The following is a 16556-nucleotide window of genomic DNA, read 5'->3' on the forward strand; positions in this document are numbered from 1 at the left end:
CGGTAAATATGCGTGTAGAAATCTCTCGAAGACATTCTGGTTAGAGCTAAATACCACGTACGAACTGTACAGGAGTCGTGTTGACTCGTCAACACCTTTTTTTAAAAAAACTAAGACACGATTCTTCTTCTGTTTTCAGTTCAATACCAGGGAAGAACTTTGGAGCTTCTTTAAGTGCTTCCGTGGATTTGGATTTGACTCTGTACAAGTCAACTCGACTGAGCTAATAACGTTTTTTGATATCACAGTCTTTCGAAATTCAACATGGTTCCCAGCAAAATAATCCTCGCACTCTTGATAATTTTGGTTTGCGGTGGTGTGACGTAAACCTTTGTGCTTCGTCCAATCAGCGCCAACGTCCGAAATTCGGACGTTCGACACAGACTTCAGAAAGGTTCTGTGTCAGGCCTTCCTCTTCTCCCCCTCCCCCTCCCCCTCCCCCCTCTCCTTGGGAAGGCCTGATACTCAGGTTAAACTTTGCATGACACTGGTATTTTTGGACTTTTTAACAATTTCAATTCCATTGTTAAAAGGAGACAAGTTAAATCATACGCGATAAATAAGCAATGTTCTATGTTGGATGAACAAAAATAATCCGATGAGAATTTGATAATTTTGTAACATGTACAACTGCAGGTACAAACCTTAGGTCTTCCAGGTAAATGTAAAATATATTGTTGTTACATTTCTTGTTCAACTCTAAGCAACACACAAGCATTTGGAGTACCAAGCTTACACCTGAACAAGACATAGCCTTGTACAAACCAATCCTCGGGCTATGCATTTATTTTCTGTCATCCCTTAGAGACTTATTGGGGTAAGCGCGTAAGATAATTTGGGAAGTCATGAGTGCGAGAAATTTTGGTTTTGGTTATAACGTCACTTCCATCCGACCGTCCGTACATACGTCCGCCTCTCCATGTAAGCCAATGTGAAATGAGACACTCAATTTCTGCAACCCTCGTTTTTGTGGCTACTGCCTTTTGGGAAGGCGTAGCCACTATGCTACCGTGTTGTATGTAAGTCCGTAAATCGGAAGCTTTCGGAATTGCAGAATTACCCAAAGTTTGGTGGAGTTCACCACGACAGGTTGACGAGATCTCAGTCGGCTTTATTCGTAGATCCTTGTATTTCAATTCAAAATGGCTGCCGCGTCTCTCATGCGTGAATTTTGATGGTGGCAGTTTGTGGTTCTTAGAACGAAAACACAGGTTTTCAATACTGTAAATCAAAAGAACAACTTTTAAGGAACACTCGGCTGCCTAAAAAGAGCGGAGAAATGCCTGTTCGAGATTGTGTCAAGGCGAAACATGTGCGATCGGAAACAAGATCTGCAAATCATCACATGAGCTGTAGACGTTCTCGGAAACTTTTGTGTGTTCCTGGGAATCCACTTTACAAAATACTACAGGTTTGAATGCGAATTTTACCGTGCTTTATGGTAAATTGGTCGATTTGTCATATTTCAAATAGCTTTGGCAAAATTTTTGAAAAACGAGAAATTGTGCTTTGGTGACTCTCAGTTCGCTTGGATCGGTCGCCTTCACGTACAGCTTCTCTCCGGCGAGGCGAAAATTGAACGGATTTGCTTTTCAGGCGTGTACACAGGTCTGTCTGAATAAATTTTTCAATAGAGAAAGCTTATTGTCTGTTTATCTGTGTGTCTTGATTCACGGAATTTCTTCAACATGCGATCTTATGTAAAACATGGAAGAGCCAAACCATATCTATTACTGTCCCTTGTGTATTAAAGTGTAAACAAACCGAAATCCTCCAGTGCATACCAAATTCGCCCATATGACAACACGATCAAATTACGCTGCACAATTTTAGCACTGACTAGAGCTTTTCATTAATCCCCTCTGAATTTTATACAACGTTGTTTTTATACTGCAATATTCTACAAAAATAAAGCAGTAGCCACATGCAGTCATAGACTGCCTTTTGTTTTTTTGGCGGGAAGTTGCATGGCCAACTGACCCAACTGCTTTTAAGAAAAGCAAACGGAAATTTTGAAGAAAGCTATAAATTTATGTATTCGTTGAATATGCTGACAAACGTGGAAAAAAGAGAGGGAGAGAAAGAAAATGAAATCGCAGGCGATGAATAAGCAAAGTTCCACGTAGAAGACAACGACTGACGAATACCAGCCGAAAAGACAAAGAATTTGGCTGTTTCAATCGTCTCGGTGCACCTTGTGGAAGCGGAGGTAGTACTTTTTCATTTGTTTTTTTTCTCTTTTCGTGAACAAACGGTATCTTGAAAATCCTACAATCTGACTGGGTCCGGAAGCGGGCTCACGGTAACAACACCTCATCCGGAATGCGTGGGAAATCTTGAAGTGAAATCATTTTACTCCGATCTAGTCTCCTTCGCAGCCGTTATTAGGGTTATCACGCAACGCTCCTCCCCGCTTAGTGGAACTAACTCCGATCCAGCAGGACGAAACGTTGGATTTTTCCTCTTGAAGTGAAACTTCTCGCTCACTTAACGTTTTAAAACGAACGAAAAACTCAGCAATGGAATGAAACGATTGGTTGTTCTCCATGTGATTTTGTTGCCAGATTTTGCTGGTTTGCTGTTTTTCAGTTTTCTTGCAGTGTTGACACGTCGCTTAACTTAAGCTTAATAATATTGCTAACTGCAGAGCAGTCTGTTGAGCTATGTTTTATGGTCCATGTTCATTATTTCTCTTGGAGTTTTAGTTCCTAATCTCATCCCATTTTACTTCATTTAAGAAAATCTGATCCTTAGCTAAAATAGTCAAACCGGAACGCCTCGCAACGCTGTATCGTTGGCTTAAACTCTGAGAAGTTCTTCTTGCACACCTTCTCTATTTTTAGCATTGATTTGTGACAATCTTGACAGAGAACAAACACAAATACTTAGAATAATAAGATATAAAGGTAGAGAGTAAGATGTGTGAGTAGCAACTTTCGTTCAAAGCGAAATGTAAACTTTGAAGTGTGATTCCATTTTCATCAAAACAAAGCTTACGCGGAACATTTATTCGCTTGATTGTGCGAATTTTGTAAAGATATATAGTTGTTTAGTTTATTTCTGTACTAATTGCTATGAAATATCTCATTTACATCAAGTTTCGTATGAAAGAAGGGATTGCACTTCACATCAGAAGGATCAGGAACAATTCGTTGCTATATTAGAGCAAGAGAGAATGAAGCATCCTCTCTTGATTAGAGTTATCGCTATCACCCTTTAACTAAACGTGCAATGTACCCGTAACAAGTTTGATATTTACTCAGTTCGTTGCAGTGGTTGAGCCTCGTTCTTTTCAAACCCACTTCTCGGGGTTGGGAATTCCCAATCAGGTAGGACATTCTTTCTCGTGTTGGATATATTATATGAAAGCTACTTATATTTCTTTATGATACTATCTGTTATCCGACTACAGATACGTACGTACTATCGAGTTCCTTAATTAAAGACTTCCCTAATGATACCATTACAATAACGTGTAAGGTCAAAGTTCCTAACCTGCTATATTCAAACTAGGGTCATTGGAGAAGAGTATTCTGTGTAAGTTTTATGAGTAAACCGTTCTTCATTGGAAAGACTACGCAACCTTCCTCTCAGGCATGAACAGAGTCTTTTCCACACGAGTCTTCTCAACTGTTTGTCCACGCATGTATAAACAACAGGATTCAACACAGCATTAAGATAAGACAGCCATTTTGGTACGCTAGCACCGTTCGGGTCAATAGACTCACAAAACCTGAAGCAAACACTAACAAATATAAATGGAGCCCAGCAGAATAAAAACGTTCCGATGACAAACGCGATCGTTTTGGCCGCTTTGAGATCACTTTTGAGTGTCTTGTGGCAGTGTTGGCTTTCCGTGATGGAAAGATGAACTTGATCACGGGCGTGTCGCCTAGCAACGCTGAACATGCTCCCATAACCTGCGATTATGAACAGTGGTAGAAGGAAACTTGCAGACATAACAAACAGCGCGTAACCTGCAACAGAATAAGTCAGTTGAAATTTCATTCGAATGCCACTACGTTTCCAATGATATCAGTACGTTCTTGACGTTCCATTGGTTGAATGTTACTAATAAGTTTAAATAACTTAGAGAAGTGATTCATTCTCGACCCCAGAGCCTATCGGCTTGACCGTTTAGTCATGCGCAAAAGGAAAGGACTATGGAGTCGAGAATGAGAGGTGAATTTGCATTCGCAGCAATAAAACGACTGCGCATGCGCGCGATTTAGCATTCAGTTCCCTGGCCTTAGAGGCGTTAGAGCAATCTCGTACCCAGAGTCCTCAGGTTCTTTATCCAACGGTTGGTCGGCAGGAGAGACTCTGGGGAACTGAAATTTTAAACCACAGGATTTCTGCGGTAAAACAAGCCGTTACGGGGCAGCCAATAAAAAAATTAAAAAAAATTTTTTTTTCGAATTCTCCATAGTCCCTCCTGACGACCAACCGCTGGCCAAAGAGCCTGAGGACTCTGCATCGACTTATGAATGAAAATTTCAGGAGAATCCATGCGTCGTCAGAGCGTGGATGAGTATTTCCGCAGCTGTTTCATGCTTTGCCCATTTCTACCATAGAAAGTTAACAAAGACACAATGTTTCTTATTTCCTTCTCTGGGAAACTTGCCTTCTTTCTAATTAACAATTGTGAGCTCGAGATTTCTATCACGTGATCGGTCAGTGTAAGACTGCAGACTGCAGACTGGGGGTGAAATGCAGACTCGGGGTAAAATGCAGACTGAACACTGCAGACCAGGGGTAAAATGCAGACTAAATTAAACTAAATTTTGTGCGATTAGGCAGGTTGTATCCCGGAAAGTATTCATTCATTTTAAACCGTGAGAACTGTTTTCATTTTCTATGATATTTTCGCAAGCGCTAAATTCCTTTCTCGTTATCTGGGCTACAGAAATCTTTTCATATTTGAATTCTACATTTACTCAGCTTTCTATAGAGACAAAAGTGACCTCGATAGGACATATGTTTACCGAGATACGGATTTTTGAGTTTTCTGTACGCAGTTTGTTTACAACGCAATTAATTCACGGCGGACGGTACATCCATCCGCGCACTTTAAAATTTACCGATAAATTTCGAAAGCACATCGTCAAATGCATTTTTTTTTTCAAAACTAAAACATTTAAATATCTTGTTGAGCGGTTTTTCTCTTTATTTCGAAGCGAATTCATGGAGAAATAATTGTTGAAAGTATTGGAAGAAGTAGGGCACCGTCCCCAAAAGTCACGCAATGAAATCCAAGTTTTTTTCGCAAGCCTCAAATTCCTTTTTCGCTAACAACGCTGCATATATCTTTTTGTAATTCTTCACTTACTTATTAGCTTTCTACACAGACCAAAATCACCTCGAGTGTTTTAACTTTAAAAGGATAGTCTTTATAATTTAGTCTGCATTTTACCCCCAGTCTGCAGTCTACAGTCTGCATTTTACACCGACCGATCACGTGATAGTTGATGAGGGCGAAGCCTGAATCAACTATCACGCATAGAAATCGAGAGCGAATAATCTAATTGTTTTAGTATAAATCTACTAGTCGTTCAAAACTAAACAAGTATTTTATCTATATCTCATCGCAGACACTTCGAAAACGCGAGGAAGCGGCCGCCATTTTGTTGAAAACCGCTACTCGCTGTCTATCACAGGTAGCGTAGCCAATCCGGCAGAGAACGGCATTCGTGATAGAACACTAGTAGATTTGTACTAAAACAGAATAGATAGTGAGTAGCGTAGCCAATTAGAGAGCAGCATTAGAGATAGAACACTAGTAGATTTATACTAATGAGGTCAAGCCGTCAACCATTCAGTAGCTTACATCATGGACCCACTAAAAACTATAAAAGACAGAGAAAACAAAAACAACAACGATATCAAACAAATAGTCATTAAAAAAGTATATTTCAATAAGCGTTTCGAGTGTTGAAAGCTCCAAGTATGAAATGAAAAGTCAACCCTTCAATGGGTCTTTAGTGTGTTGTCAATGAAGCATATTTAGTGAATGGATAGCTCTTGTCATACGGCCATAACAAACTCTCACTATCACAGTGTAACCAGCGGCGACATTTTTTGAATTTCTTCTCAATCTCGCCATTAGCAACGCCACGGCGCTGAAATCGCCTTCTGTTTAAAATTGCTCTTTTCTAAAATGTCAATTTGCCGAGTTCATTTCACTGATTTGCATGAATTCTTCACGGTGTGGCGCACTCATGTCGGTTTTTTAGGGATTCTGTGATACCGCTAAACGCCAAAGTTTTCCGTCTTTCCAGCATCATGGCTTATGTGTATATTAACTCTTTACCACTGATGTCCTTTATTGCTGTATTTTGTTCGGCTGATCATACGTTCTTAACACGTTTCCCATCTTCTTCAGTCGCACACTGCTTTTCAGCGATTGCGTGCTGATGGCTTGTGTTCTCGTGGCTGATTTTAACCTCACCCACTTTCGGAACTAACTGCCGCATAAGATTTGTGAATCTAGGATCGCTTGTCGCAGCTTTCCTCATCAAGTGTGGTGATATCAAAGCAGGCAATGAAGTTAACTCTGAGTTATTTGGCATCGATGCCCGCTTTCTCGACCTTGACTTAACGATATCTTCAAGTGAACCGTAAGGGCTTCTCTCAGGGGACGAGTCGTCGCTTGATAAACATGCCCAACTTGAATGCCGTCTCTCGTCGAATCTATTTCTCTCTAAATTACGAGAAATACCTTCAGCAATTGGAGGCAAACTTAATACATCAGGATTCGACTTCTCCCTCGTCAACAAACTTTTCCTCAAACCTCTGATAGCGTATTCCTTCTCCCATCTCAGTCGAGACGCCTCTCTCTTCTGCCAGAGGTTAATTTGATTAATCTCGCCTTCCAATTTCGTTTCTTCAAAGACGTTGCCTCTCAGAATCATTTGTCCTGTCTTGCTGTCTTTAACTTTGAGAGCCGTATGTAAGCTTTGAGCTCTTGTAAGTTCTCTTTTCCTGGAGTCCATAGCTTTGTTTGTTTGTTTTCGGCTTATTAGCGGTCGAACACTAAACAAATACTCCTATCACTTCTTAAACTAACTGTCAGCTTTAGCGTATCTCTCGCTTACTAGCTCTTCCATTCGTCTCACAGTTACAAATCGCAAACTCACTGGCGAGAGATCTTCAGTCATCTGTGAATCACAACGGAAGCACGTAGTATATCAAGTGCGCCTTGAAGCATGAATTCTTTACCCCCATTAAGTTTTTTCTTCCATTGTCTTGGCACGTTCTTTCATGATTGTTCAGTTGCGTTTAAGTCAATTTGCATGTCTTACCCAACACAGAGCATAGTATTGGTTCAATGACGGTTGCAATTTCCTGCCTCAGGATTAAACAAATTAATGAACGTGACCGTCTTAACTTCATATAAGTACAGTCCCTCTATCCTTAAGGTTGTTGTCTTGTCATCGTTGTTCATTTCCACAGCAGTTAGTCGGGGATTAAATTCCGCCAATACGCACTAAAATTTGCAAACATAATGACTATGAAATAAAGAAAACACTTCTTGGCTCCCAGGAAAAATCTACCTTTAAATTTCGCGAAATAGCTTGGGGGTGGACTAAGGAACAAGCATGGGTGAAAAATAAAACATTTTACAACTATTCAGGGTAGTCCCAAGCTTCTCTATGTGTAATAACCCCGACTGGAACTTTGAACCATATAGCACGACGCGCAACAATATTAGTTATTCTGCATACTTTAGTGTAGGCTGATCACCCATCAAAATCTAAGCACAGCTGCCAAGAACTTAACTCAAGTTTAATTGCTGCCATCTTTTGGCCGGAGACTAGACCGCAGTTGGTTTCGTGAATCCCTGTTGGTGATCCGAGGGGCGTGACCGGCGCTTCTGGTCAACCTCGGCACGCTAGCGTGGCTCCTCAACCGGAAATGGAGAAAGGAAGGAGTAGGAGTGAGGAGAGGAAGGAGTGGGAGTGGGGTGAGGTTGACGTTTGGCATCCAGTGTGGTTTGTTTAACAAAAAGATTCCATTTTGCCGTGCGTCTGTACTCTGATAACGCACAGATGACGTCAAAACGTGGTGAGAACAAAGAAGTACGCTACGAGTCGCAGGCGAGTAGCGTGACTGATGTTCTCACCACGTTTTGACGTCCTCTGTGCGTTATCAGAGTACAGACCCACGGCAAAATGGAATCTACAGTCGAACCTCCCGTAAGCGACCACCCATAATATCAAGGATATGTGGTCGCTTACGGGAGGTGGTCGCTTACCAGAGGTCAGACCACAGGGGGTCTAAATTTCGGGTAATTTACATATGGTAATTGCGGAGACCAAAGCCTTTAGCCAGTGCTTATCGAAACCCATAGCTACAAGTATATTAAGACTGGTCCAAAATTATTCTAGGCAAAAAATCCGAGGGTCTATGGTGATTATTGTTTTATCTCGCAAATTACTTAATACAGCGATTAAGACAATTATTGTGAAAGAAACTTGACTCTTTCATTACTCCAGGTGGCGCCGTCTAAATTTTTCAGGGAACGGAACAGAAAAAAGAAGATAAGAACGATAAAAGATAAGGCAGTTTTCTCCTACAAGAGATTCGATCTGATTAAAGTTTATTTCAGTGTGAGGTATAGTGTACGAGTGTACGTGTATTTTATCAATTGTTTCAATGCTAAGCTATATCGGGAAACACTTCCTGTAGCTCCGACTGTGAGATTTACGGCGTCTGTTACAGCGACACATTTTTCGATTTCCGCCTGTGAAACATACAGCAGATTGAGCGTCAAGTGGTCGCCTACGGGAGGTTAAAAACAATTGAAACTTATATACAGTCATCTCTAAAAGTGGTCGCTTACGAGAGGTGGTCGCTTACGAGAGGTGGTCGCCTACGAGAGGTTCCATCTATAGTGATTTGACTTGAAAACTTTTGGTATTTTGGAAAAGTGGTCGCTAATGAGAGGTGGTCGCTTACGAGAGGTGGTCGCAAAGGGAGGTTTGACTGTATTTGTTTTATACAATAACCAAGACATTTCAACACATTTCGTAAGCGAGCATCGCGTTGCCTGAGCTGAGTCAAAAACTTTCCAGCAAACTCAGTTTTAGACTACTACACACGTGCAATTATGATCTTTTAAGTTGGAGTATAATCGGAAAGAATTTCACTTTTAATATTTTCAAAACTAACCTTTATTCCAGAAGGAAATCCTGACCCCAAAATATTACAGCATGTAAGTCGCTTCACTGCGATTTGTAATCGATTACTCGCCATTACCGGATTTCTATCGGCGACATATTTCGACAAATATTTGCTTCCTTTGCACGTCACAACAAAGTTCTAGCTTTTTTGTCCTGGTTGAGATCACTCTCAACGGTCTTTGTCCAATTTTTTTATTGGGCAGTTTTCCTTTCCTGTGAAAATTTGCCTGTGTTTGTCCGCTAATCGCAAAAACAGTTTGCAAACCTTTGTTGACCAGTCACTCTGGCTGGACTCTAGACTCTGATCACGTGCGCCAGTCACACCACTCGATGACGTCAATCGTGCGTCTATACTCTAATCACACACTCCCCTAGACCAATCAAAACGCGAGTTTCACACAGTTCATTGTATAATGAAGTTATTCTCCAATCGTGAGTGGATAGTTAGCATACGATAAACGGTCACACTTATGCGAGGCACGCTGTGAAAATAATTCACAACAAAAACTAAGAGAAATTCTCCCTACTTCACACTTCACACTTGTTTGTCTGTGAGATGTGCAAAAATGCACTGAAATAAAATGATCTTTCCAACCTTTGAGCAGCATTAAGGTGACTCGACCCAGTTATTTTTTGGCGGTACCACTCTACTTTGAAGCTCTCTAGTATCCCCACCTTTACAAAAAAATTGGGCGATCGGAGTAAATGTCACGTGGTTATGGTGCCACGCCCCTTTGAGGTCTGAGTCGAAATTCTGCTGTTGCCGGCTTTTTTTTGGTAAAAATCTCTCGGCTACACATATGCGCATTAGTGCCTTGCGCTGAGCAGAGTTTCAACAAAATCGCAAATACCCAATTCGAGAAATTTAGCGCTTTCCAAATTTAGGTCATAATTTATGTAAAAATGATAAGCAAACTTTACACGATTATATCTAATCAACATTGAGATTTATTTATTTAAAAAAAAAAAAAAAAAAAACAAAAAAAACAATGAGATTTATTCCTTTATTTTGGGGATCTTTATTACAGATGGGTCCTTCCAAGTCAGCAAAAAGCTTATCAGCTTGTCAGCGTTTCTCAGTCCTTCTCACAAAAAATGTAATTCAGCTAGGTACGATCTCTGCCTAGCTAAGGCTTCAATGAACGCACTTGAGCAAACACGTAACAAACAATGACTGATTTTTTTTTAAAGTTCTAGACTGAAAGGCCCGAATTATATTTCCCACTCTTTCACACACACAGTAACTAAATATAATTTACGTGGTAGTGGCTTAAATGTAATATCCTTTTCATGCACAATTCGTTTTCATATATGATTGCCCACATGTGGAACGAGTTACCCCTAGGTGCCAGTAGCAAGACCGTCTTTATTTGTCATTCTCTTTTATCATACGATACAAGTTGTTGAGGCTCGATTTTTATGGGCAGTTTGTAAATAGAATTTATAACTTTAGAAATATTTTAACTTTTTCATGTTTATAATAATTGAAAATGATGTAGTTAAGCCATTTATTTTTAATACTTCTTATAGTAAAGCGTATTTTACATGAGCCCCTGGCTTGGGAGATTGGGAGACCATTACCCACATTATCGACTTAAAATAAATACTCAGCTCAGCTCAGGGTTACATATGTATTACTTTGGTTTTAAGACACTCAACTGAAAACTGCTCTATCTACTTATATCTGTACATCACATTTCTTGTTTTAGTGGAATTTAGGTTAGTCAGCCATCCGGCGCACGAAGATTTGATTTCTTTCCCTCGGGAATTGACCCTTCTTGTAACATTCTGTATTCTTACAATCCAATTTTCTCTGTAGTTTTATACTCGTGAATGGTTAAAGTGGACAACCTTAGCTGTTTTTCCCCACTGCTGTAAACCGAACTCAATTTATTTTGCCACCCATTCAGTAAAAATTTACAAAGTTATCATACGTCAGTAAATATTTGACGAGGAAGCAAAATAGGACTGACGTTTTACCAGTTTCCTTGTTACATCATTCACAAAACTTAAAATAAAAAGAATGCCAGGAAAGAATTTTACCTAAACTTTAGATAACTTTCCTTCTAGTTAAAAAATTTACCCATTCAGTAAAAATTTACAAAGTTATCATACGTCAGTAAATATTTGACGAGGAAGCAAAATAGGACTGACGTTTTACCAGTTTCCTTGTTACATCATTCACAAAACGTAAAATAAAAAGAACGCCAGGAAAGAATTTTACCTAAACTTTAGATAACTTTCCTTCTAGTTAAAAAATTTAGAGTTTATCGACCCGTTAAACACTTTGTGAAAAATTTACAAATTTACTTAGTGACCTTTGTCAAGCCCAGCAGTTCTAAAGCTTCTTTACAGAGTTTTTCTATTATTCTGGTCCTCTCAATCGGGGCTTCTGCTCGCCATTGATCGACCATCGCAGAAGAATTTCTCACTGGAGAAAAGATATTTGCCTTTTCTCTTAATATTTCCTCTTTACTCGGAGAAGTGTTTCTAACTGCCCAGTCAATAATACTCTGCGGCATTTCAAATCCTGCAAACCTATACATATTCCTCGTTGTTTCAACTGGGTTTCTTGCTAGATCTTTGTAGTGCACTTCAAGGTATTTGTGTCGCCATTCATTAGGCAGTTCTCGGCCAAACTTGATATTTTGAACTAATTTCGAGCATTTATTGCGAACAGTGACTGGGAAATGCCATTGATGAAATTCTTCCATCCATCCTAATTTTATTCTGGAGTTAAAACTCGCGCGTGGGTCGCGCACAAGGTGGATCACTCGCACGTCAGTTTCGGGGTTCTCTAAATACACGTCAGGTATAACCGTTGACAGAAGCTCTTCTGGCATCCTTGGTTCACCAATTTTTGTCACACTATGTTTGTATTTTGAAAGGCAAATTTTATCTGCGTAATTTGGTATTTTGGAGAGGTCTTGACAAGTGTCGTTACAGAACGTCGCACTTCGAAAGGGATTCTTAACAAAGGCGCCACTCCACTGGGTTTGAGTGTGATAAAGAAATCTAGTTCCTGCCTGAGAATCGCCAAACTTGCAACTTAATATTCCTCTCAGTACATCAAGAACATTTCTCTTCCAACGAGTAACTTGCGATGGATCCTCCTTATTCCATGCGCTTGTAACCCACAACGGCTCATAAACAGTCAACATCTGTGGATCTTCAGCGAACATCTTCGTCGTAAATGTTGTTCCAGAGCGGTCCGCACCGTAGATTAACAGACTTCGTCTCTGGAATTCAGTTTTAGGCGGTACGTTGTTGGTGTTAATTAATGCAACTGATTTGCGGCTGAGAATTTCCATTGGTGTCAACGGTAATCCTTGTGATGGGGATGAAGTTGTAGCGGCTGGGTTGGGAGCCGAAAGATAAACGTTACTGAAAGGGATCGCGCTGATTGCATTTGATTTGTGAGAAACGTCGGTTGGTAGCTGCTGGCTGACCGCTGATGAGTGAGGGTGAGGTGGTGGAAAAAGGAAGGATCGCGGAAAGTACATCTTTGGGAACAACTGGAGCCTCTTACTCATGTGAAATATAGAAAACGATGTAAAAAGGAAAAAAATTAAAAGGAGCAAATATACCCATGAGTGAAGCCTCTTGTACACTGTATTACCACAAGACATTCTTACTTGGCATGGACGACTGATTTACACTGTTACCTGTCGTGGTATAAATGTATCAACGTGGCATGTGATTTATAATGAGGAACTGATTTTAATATTTTAATACCTCTTCAGTTCCACTGGCTTAGATTTTGCATATATTAGACAGCATTTGTCAAACCTCAGCTGCATGCTTCAATGGCAAGTAACGGTTGCTGGGAGAATGTCACTTTATTTCGCCAACTGAAATTCGTGTCGTTTTTGTTTCTTTTCTACACGCAAAGAAATTGCCGAAGCTGTCAGTGCTATTGTTCAAAATGAAGTACACATCTCTAATCTAAAACGCGAATAACAGTATTTAATGGATGTTCTAGGCAATCTAAAACATCATTTGTGTTGGGAAGAGTAAGGACGCAGCGTTTTATCGTTTAGCGCTCATTTGTAAATCGATTTATTTTAAATGATTGGTATGCTGTAAGATTTTTGTTAATTTTCTTTCTTTTTTATTTAATTACTTTTTAGAATTGTTTACAAAGAACAACACTTAACAGAAAACCAAAAACTGAAAAAAAAAAGACCTGGTGATACTTGACAAACTGTCCTACATCCAGAAGGTTGATACGTAAATCTGAGCTGATTTTCCAAAAGGTGGCTACAAAAATTGAGCACATTTTTGAGACTTTCTAGGCTGACTGAATATGCTAGTCATTAACAAGACTTAAGTTACGGTTCATCACAAGAAAGTAAGGTCAGAAAATACTATGCAACAGAAAAGAGGGGCTTTTCTTTGGAATTAGACATGACCGTTGACATCTGAGTGAAATGAAACAAGACCTGTGATCCGACTAAACAAGTGTGACATTTGGCAATTATAAACGGCGCCAACGCATCTTAAATCTCACCCAAAACCCGGTCTTTAAACGCTCAAGTCTAGCTTTCTACAACAGGATCGGCTTAATCGGAGCAAGACAGCGTTTTAAATTGATTTTCCGTCTTCAACTCTAACTCCATGACGCAATGCGAATCATGCCGAACGAACATCTGGGAAACGAACTTGGATTTGAACCAACGACCCTCCGTGATCTAGTCGGATGTTCTAACCACTGAGCTACTGGAGACTCTATGGTGAGCAAGGGTCAAATCGTGGGTATCGACTGGAACCGCATCGCGCGGCTACACAGTCGCGTACTGACTCATATGAACTCAATAACAGCATCGTGTTGTCACATTAAGGTACATCGAGATGCATCCAACCAACCTCCCAAGTGAGTGCGCTTAACGGAGAAACAACAACAACAACAACAACAACAACAGGATATTAAATGTGAATTAGGGAGAAACGAAGACTGGAAAAAAGTCCGAGTCCCAGATGGGATTTGAACCCACAACTCTCCGTAATCACGGAGGGTCGTGGGTTCAAGTTCAGATTTGACCCTTGCTCACCATAGAGTCTCCAGTAGCTCAGTGGTTAGAGCATCCGACTAGATCACGGAGGGTCGTGGGTTCAAATCCCATCTGGGACTCGGATTTTTTCCGAGTCTTCGTTTCTCCCTAATTCACATTTAATATCCTGTTGTTGTTATTTCTCCGTTAACGCTAGTTATAACGGCGAAAAATAATCGAATAGCTTTTTAAACTTACGCTTTTTGAAGAGAAAATCCTTGCCATTTCTTGTTCGTGTTTTACCATATTACCTTAAGTCCCGGATGATGTCTTTGGCTCTGTTAAAAATTCCCGATACTTTCACCCTTCCCAACTAGAAATCACCCCCAAGACCTACTTTCTACGACCAAAGACTGTCACCTCCTAAAGCAAAGCTTACAAAATGCAATCCCTAGTCCCCGCCCGAGTAACTGAAAATTACCCGTTTAGCTCAAAAGAGTACTAGGTATAGGAAGCATATTAGACGAGGCAAGAACTACACTCGTAAGACTTCTTCCCTCACTAGACTTAATGATGTCCTCGGGAAAACTTTGCTTCAGGAAGCCAAACAAAACTCTAGGTCTAATGAATTTGTTCTGAGCTCAGAGGAATTCAAAGCGAATCGTTGTGCGCTAAAAAAAGGAATAAATATCTTAAAAAAAAGTTAACAAAAACTTTAATTTCTGTAGCCACCTTCTGGAAAATCAGCTCAGAAATAGATAACTAGAAATAATATCACTGGCTTTTATTTATGGAAGGTCTCAATGGGGTTAACCGTGAGCTGCCAAACAGCCTAAAATTTAACCGTCAGTTGTCAAAAAAGTAGTTATTATTAGCCGTCAAACGGTTTCAAGTGTAGTCGGATATGTGGTAGCCTTCCACGCAGTCGTTTTTAGGGGACTCGTATTGCCCACACAAGGGAGGAGGAGGTTATACGAGTCCCCTAAGAAACGACTGCGTGGGAGGCTACCACATATCCGACTACACTCTGGTTTTTATTTTTTATTTTTATAAGAACCTTTTTTATAAGACAAAATGACTACATGTTCATGTATATAAGTGGCTGAATCTCTGTTTAAGTCAGTAGAGGTGGAAGTGCTAGTACGAAAGGGATCTGTCTCATACGGTCTAGGGGCCGACTTTTCCCTCCCTCCCTCCCTGTCTTGTCGTGGGACAAGGTATCGGACTGAGCACCGAGAACCATCTCCGGCTTGCATAAGCGATCCGCGGGCCGAAATCTCGTGGTGCAATGTCATGGTACAACGCTCAGGCAAAGTGTCCAGAGGTACCGCTGTCAGCTGCTCTTTTTTTTGTCTCTCTCTCTTTTTCAGCCATTTTGTCTAAAATATGCCATGTGGAAGACAGTAACTACATTTTAGTAACAGGATGATCACATTGACTTTAAGGCTGGCAAGTCGCCCGAAGACATCGTAGGGAGAGATTTCGGAAAAATGTCAGGGAAACATGAACTAACTACGGTACAGCAGGATTTGAAAACAAGGGAAATTCGAAATCGTTTCCTTGATTGTCACCGAAAAATAGGGAGGATATTCCAAATTTCCTGAAGAGGGTAATTTTATTGGACGAAAATGCATGTGTATTTTACGACCTTTTCGAGTGGAAGAAAAGCGCTGGTCATGTTCTGTGTAAAATAGTTAGCGAGTATTACGATTTCTTTTTTGCTGAGATATTGACAGGTGACATACACAGCGTGATATATAGAGAGAAAGAACAACACATGAGGGTGCCTCAGTTAGTTCCAGGCGCGCTACTTGCCTTCAAATTTGATTGGTAAAGATGGTGTTAGAGCGAAAAGTCAAAAACGATTTTTTTACGAGACTGACAGGGATCCTGACAGGTAGAAAAAACAAACGAGACACTTTTTGCCCAGCAGTTCCGGCCAGTATTTAGTTCCCAGCCAGCTCTATCCCTTCTTTTCTGGCGGTTTCCCAGTCCTCTCACATTAATGGAACATGTTCAAAGGTCCATAACTCTTGAACGAAACACTCATGCTAACACTAAAGCCATGTAATTGAAGACGTTGAAAAAGCCATCTGGTTGAAAAGTTTCCAATGCATCGTGTGCACACTACATAAATACAGTACAAAAACAAGACTCTTTTCCAAACAGACTTCTAAAGATCCTAGCAGTTAGTACGCAACTTAAGCAGTTGCGAAAAGAAAGCATGAAAGAAAATTCAGCTTTGAACGGGATTCGATGCCTTAGATGTGCTGCCGATTCTGATTTCCGTGTAGCTGTTTTGGCAATCATGAGCGACTAATCTTGTAACTTCTTGTTTTCAATAAAGGAACAACTTGAAAAAAAAAAAAACTATTCTTATAGC

The 16556-nt window shown here is 40.3% G+C and overlaps 2 protein-coding genes and 1 non-coding gene across 3 annotated transcripts; 1 reads left to right on the forward strand and 2 right to left on the reverse strand.

Annotated features, from left to right (window-relative positions):
• Positions 1–5893: 5893 nt before the first annotated feature.
• LOC146464491 (uncharacterized) lies at positions 5894–7196 on the reverse strand. The gene has a single exon (XM_085129700.1). It carries the CDS (start codon positions 6990–6992, stop codon positions 6348–6350), a length of 645 nt encoding a protein of 214 aa, XP_084985826.1. The 5' UTR covers positions 6993–7196; the 3' UTR covers positions 5894–6347.
• Positions 7197–10186: 2990 nt separating this feature from the next.
• On the reverse strand, positions 10187–13380 carry LOC146464492 (carbohydrate sulfotransferase 3-like). Its single transcript, XM_085129721.1, has 2 exons — positions 12818–13380; positions 10187–12706 (listed from the first exon to the last, which is right to left on the reverse strand). The coding sequence occupies exon 2, from the start codon at positions 12683–12685 to the stop codon at positions 11489–11491; it is 1197 nt and encodes a 398-aa protein (XP_084985847.1). The 5' UTR covers positions 12686–12706; positions 12818–13380; the 3' UTR covers positions 10187–11488.
• Positions 13381–14239: 859 nt separating this feature from the next.
• Positions 14240–14313, forward strand: Trnas-aga (transfer RNA serine (anticodon AGA)). Its single transcript has one exon. It is a non-coding gene; the product is annotated as a tRNA-Ser (tRNA).
• The last annotated feature ends 2243 nt before the right edge of the window (positions 14314–16556 follow it).

The sequence above is a fragment of the Pavona decussata genome, unplaced genomic scaffold (assembly GCF_977016875.1).
Source record: "Pavona decussata unplaced genomic scaffold, jaPavDecu1.1 SCAFFOLD_163, whole genome shotgun sequence".
NCBI lineage: Eukaryota > Metazoa > Cnidaria > Anthozoa > Scleractinia > Agariciidae > Pavona > Pavona decussata.

Excerpts from the sequence above, each read along its gene's own strand:
- LOC146464492 (XM_085129721.1), bottom strand. The coding sequence starts at position 12,685 with ATGTACTTTCCGCGATCCTTCCTTTTTCCACCACCTCACCCTCACTCA.
- LOC146464491 (XM_085129700.1), bottom strand. The coding sequence starts at position 6,992 with ATGGACTCCAGGAAAAGAGAACTTACAAGAGCTCAAAGCTTACATACG.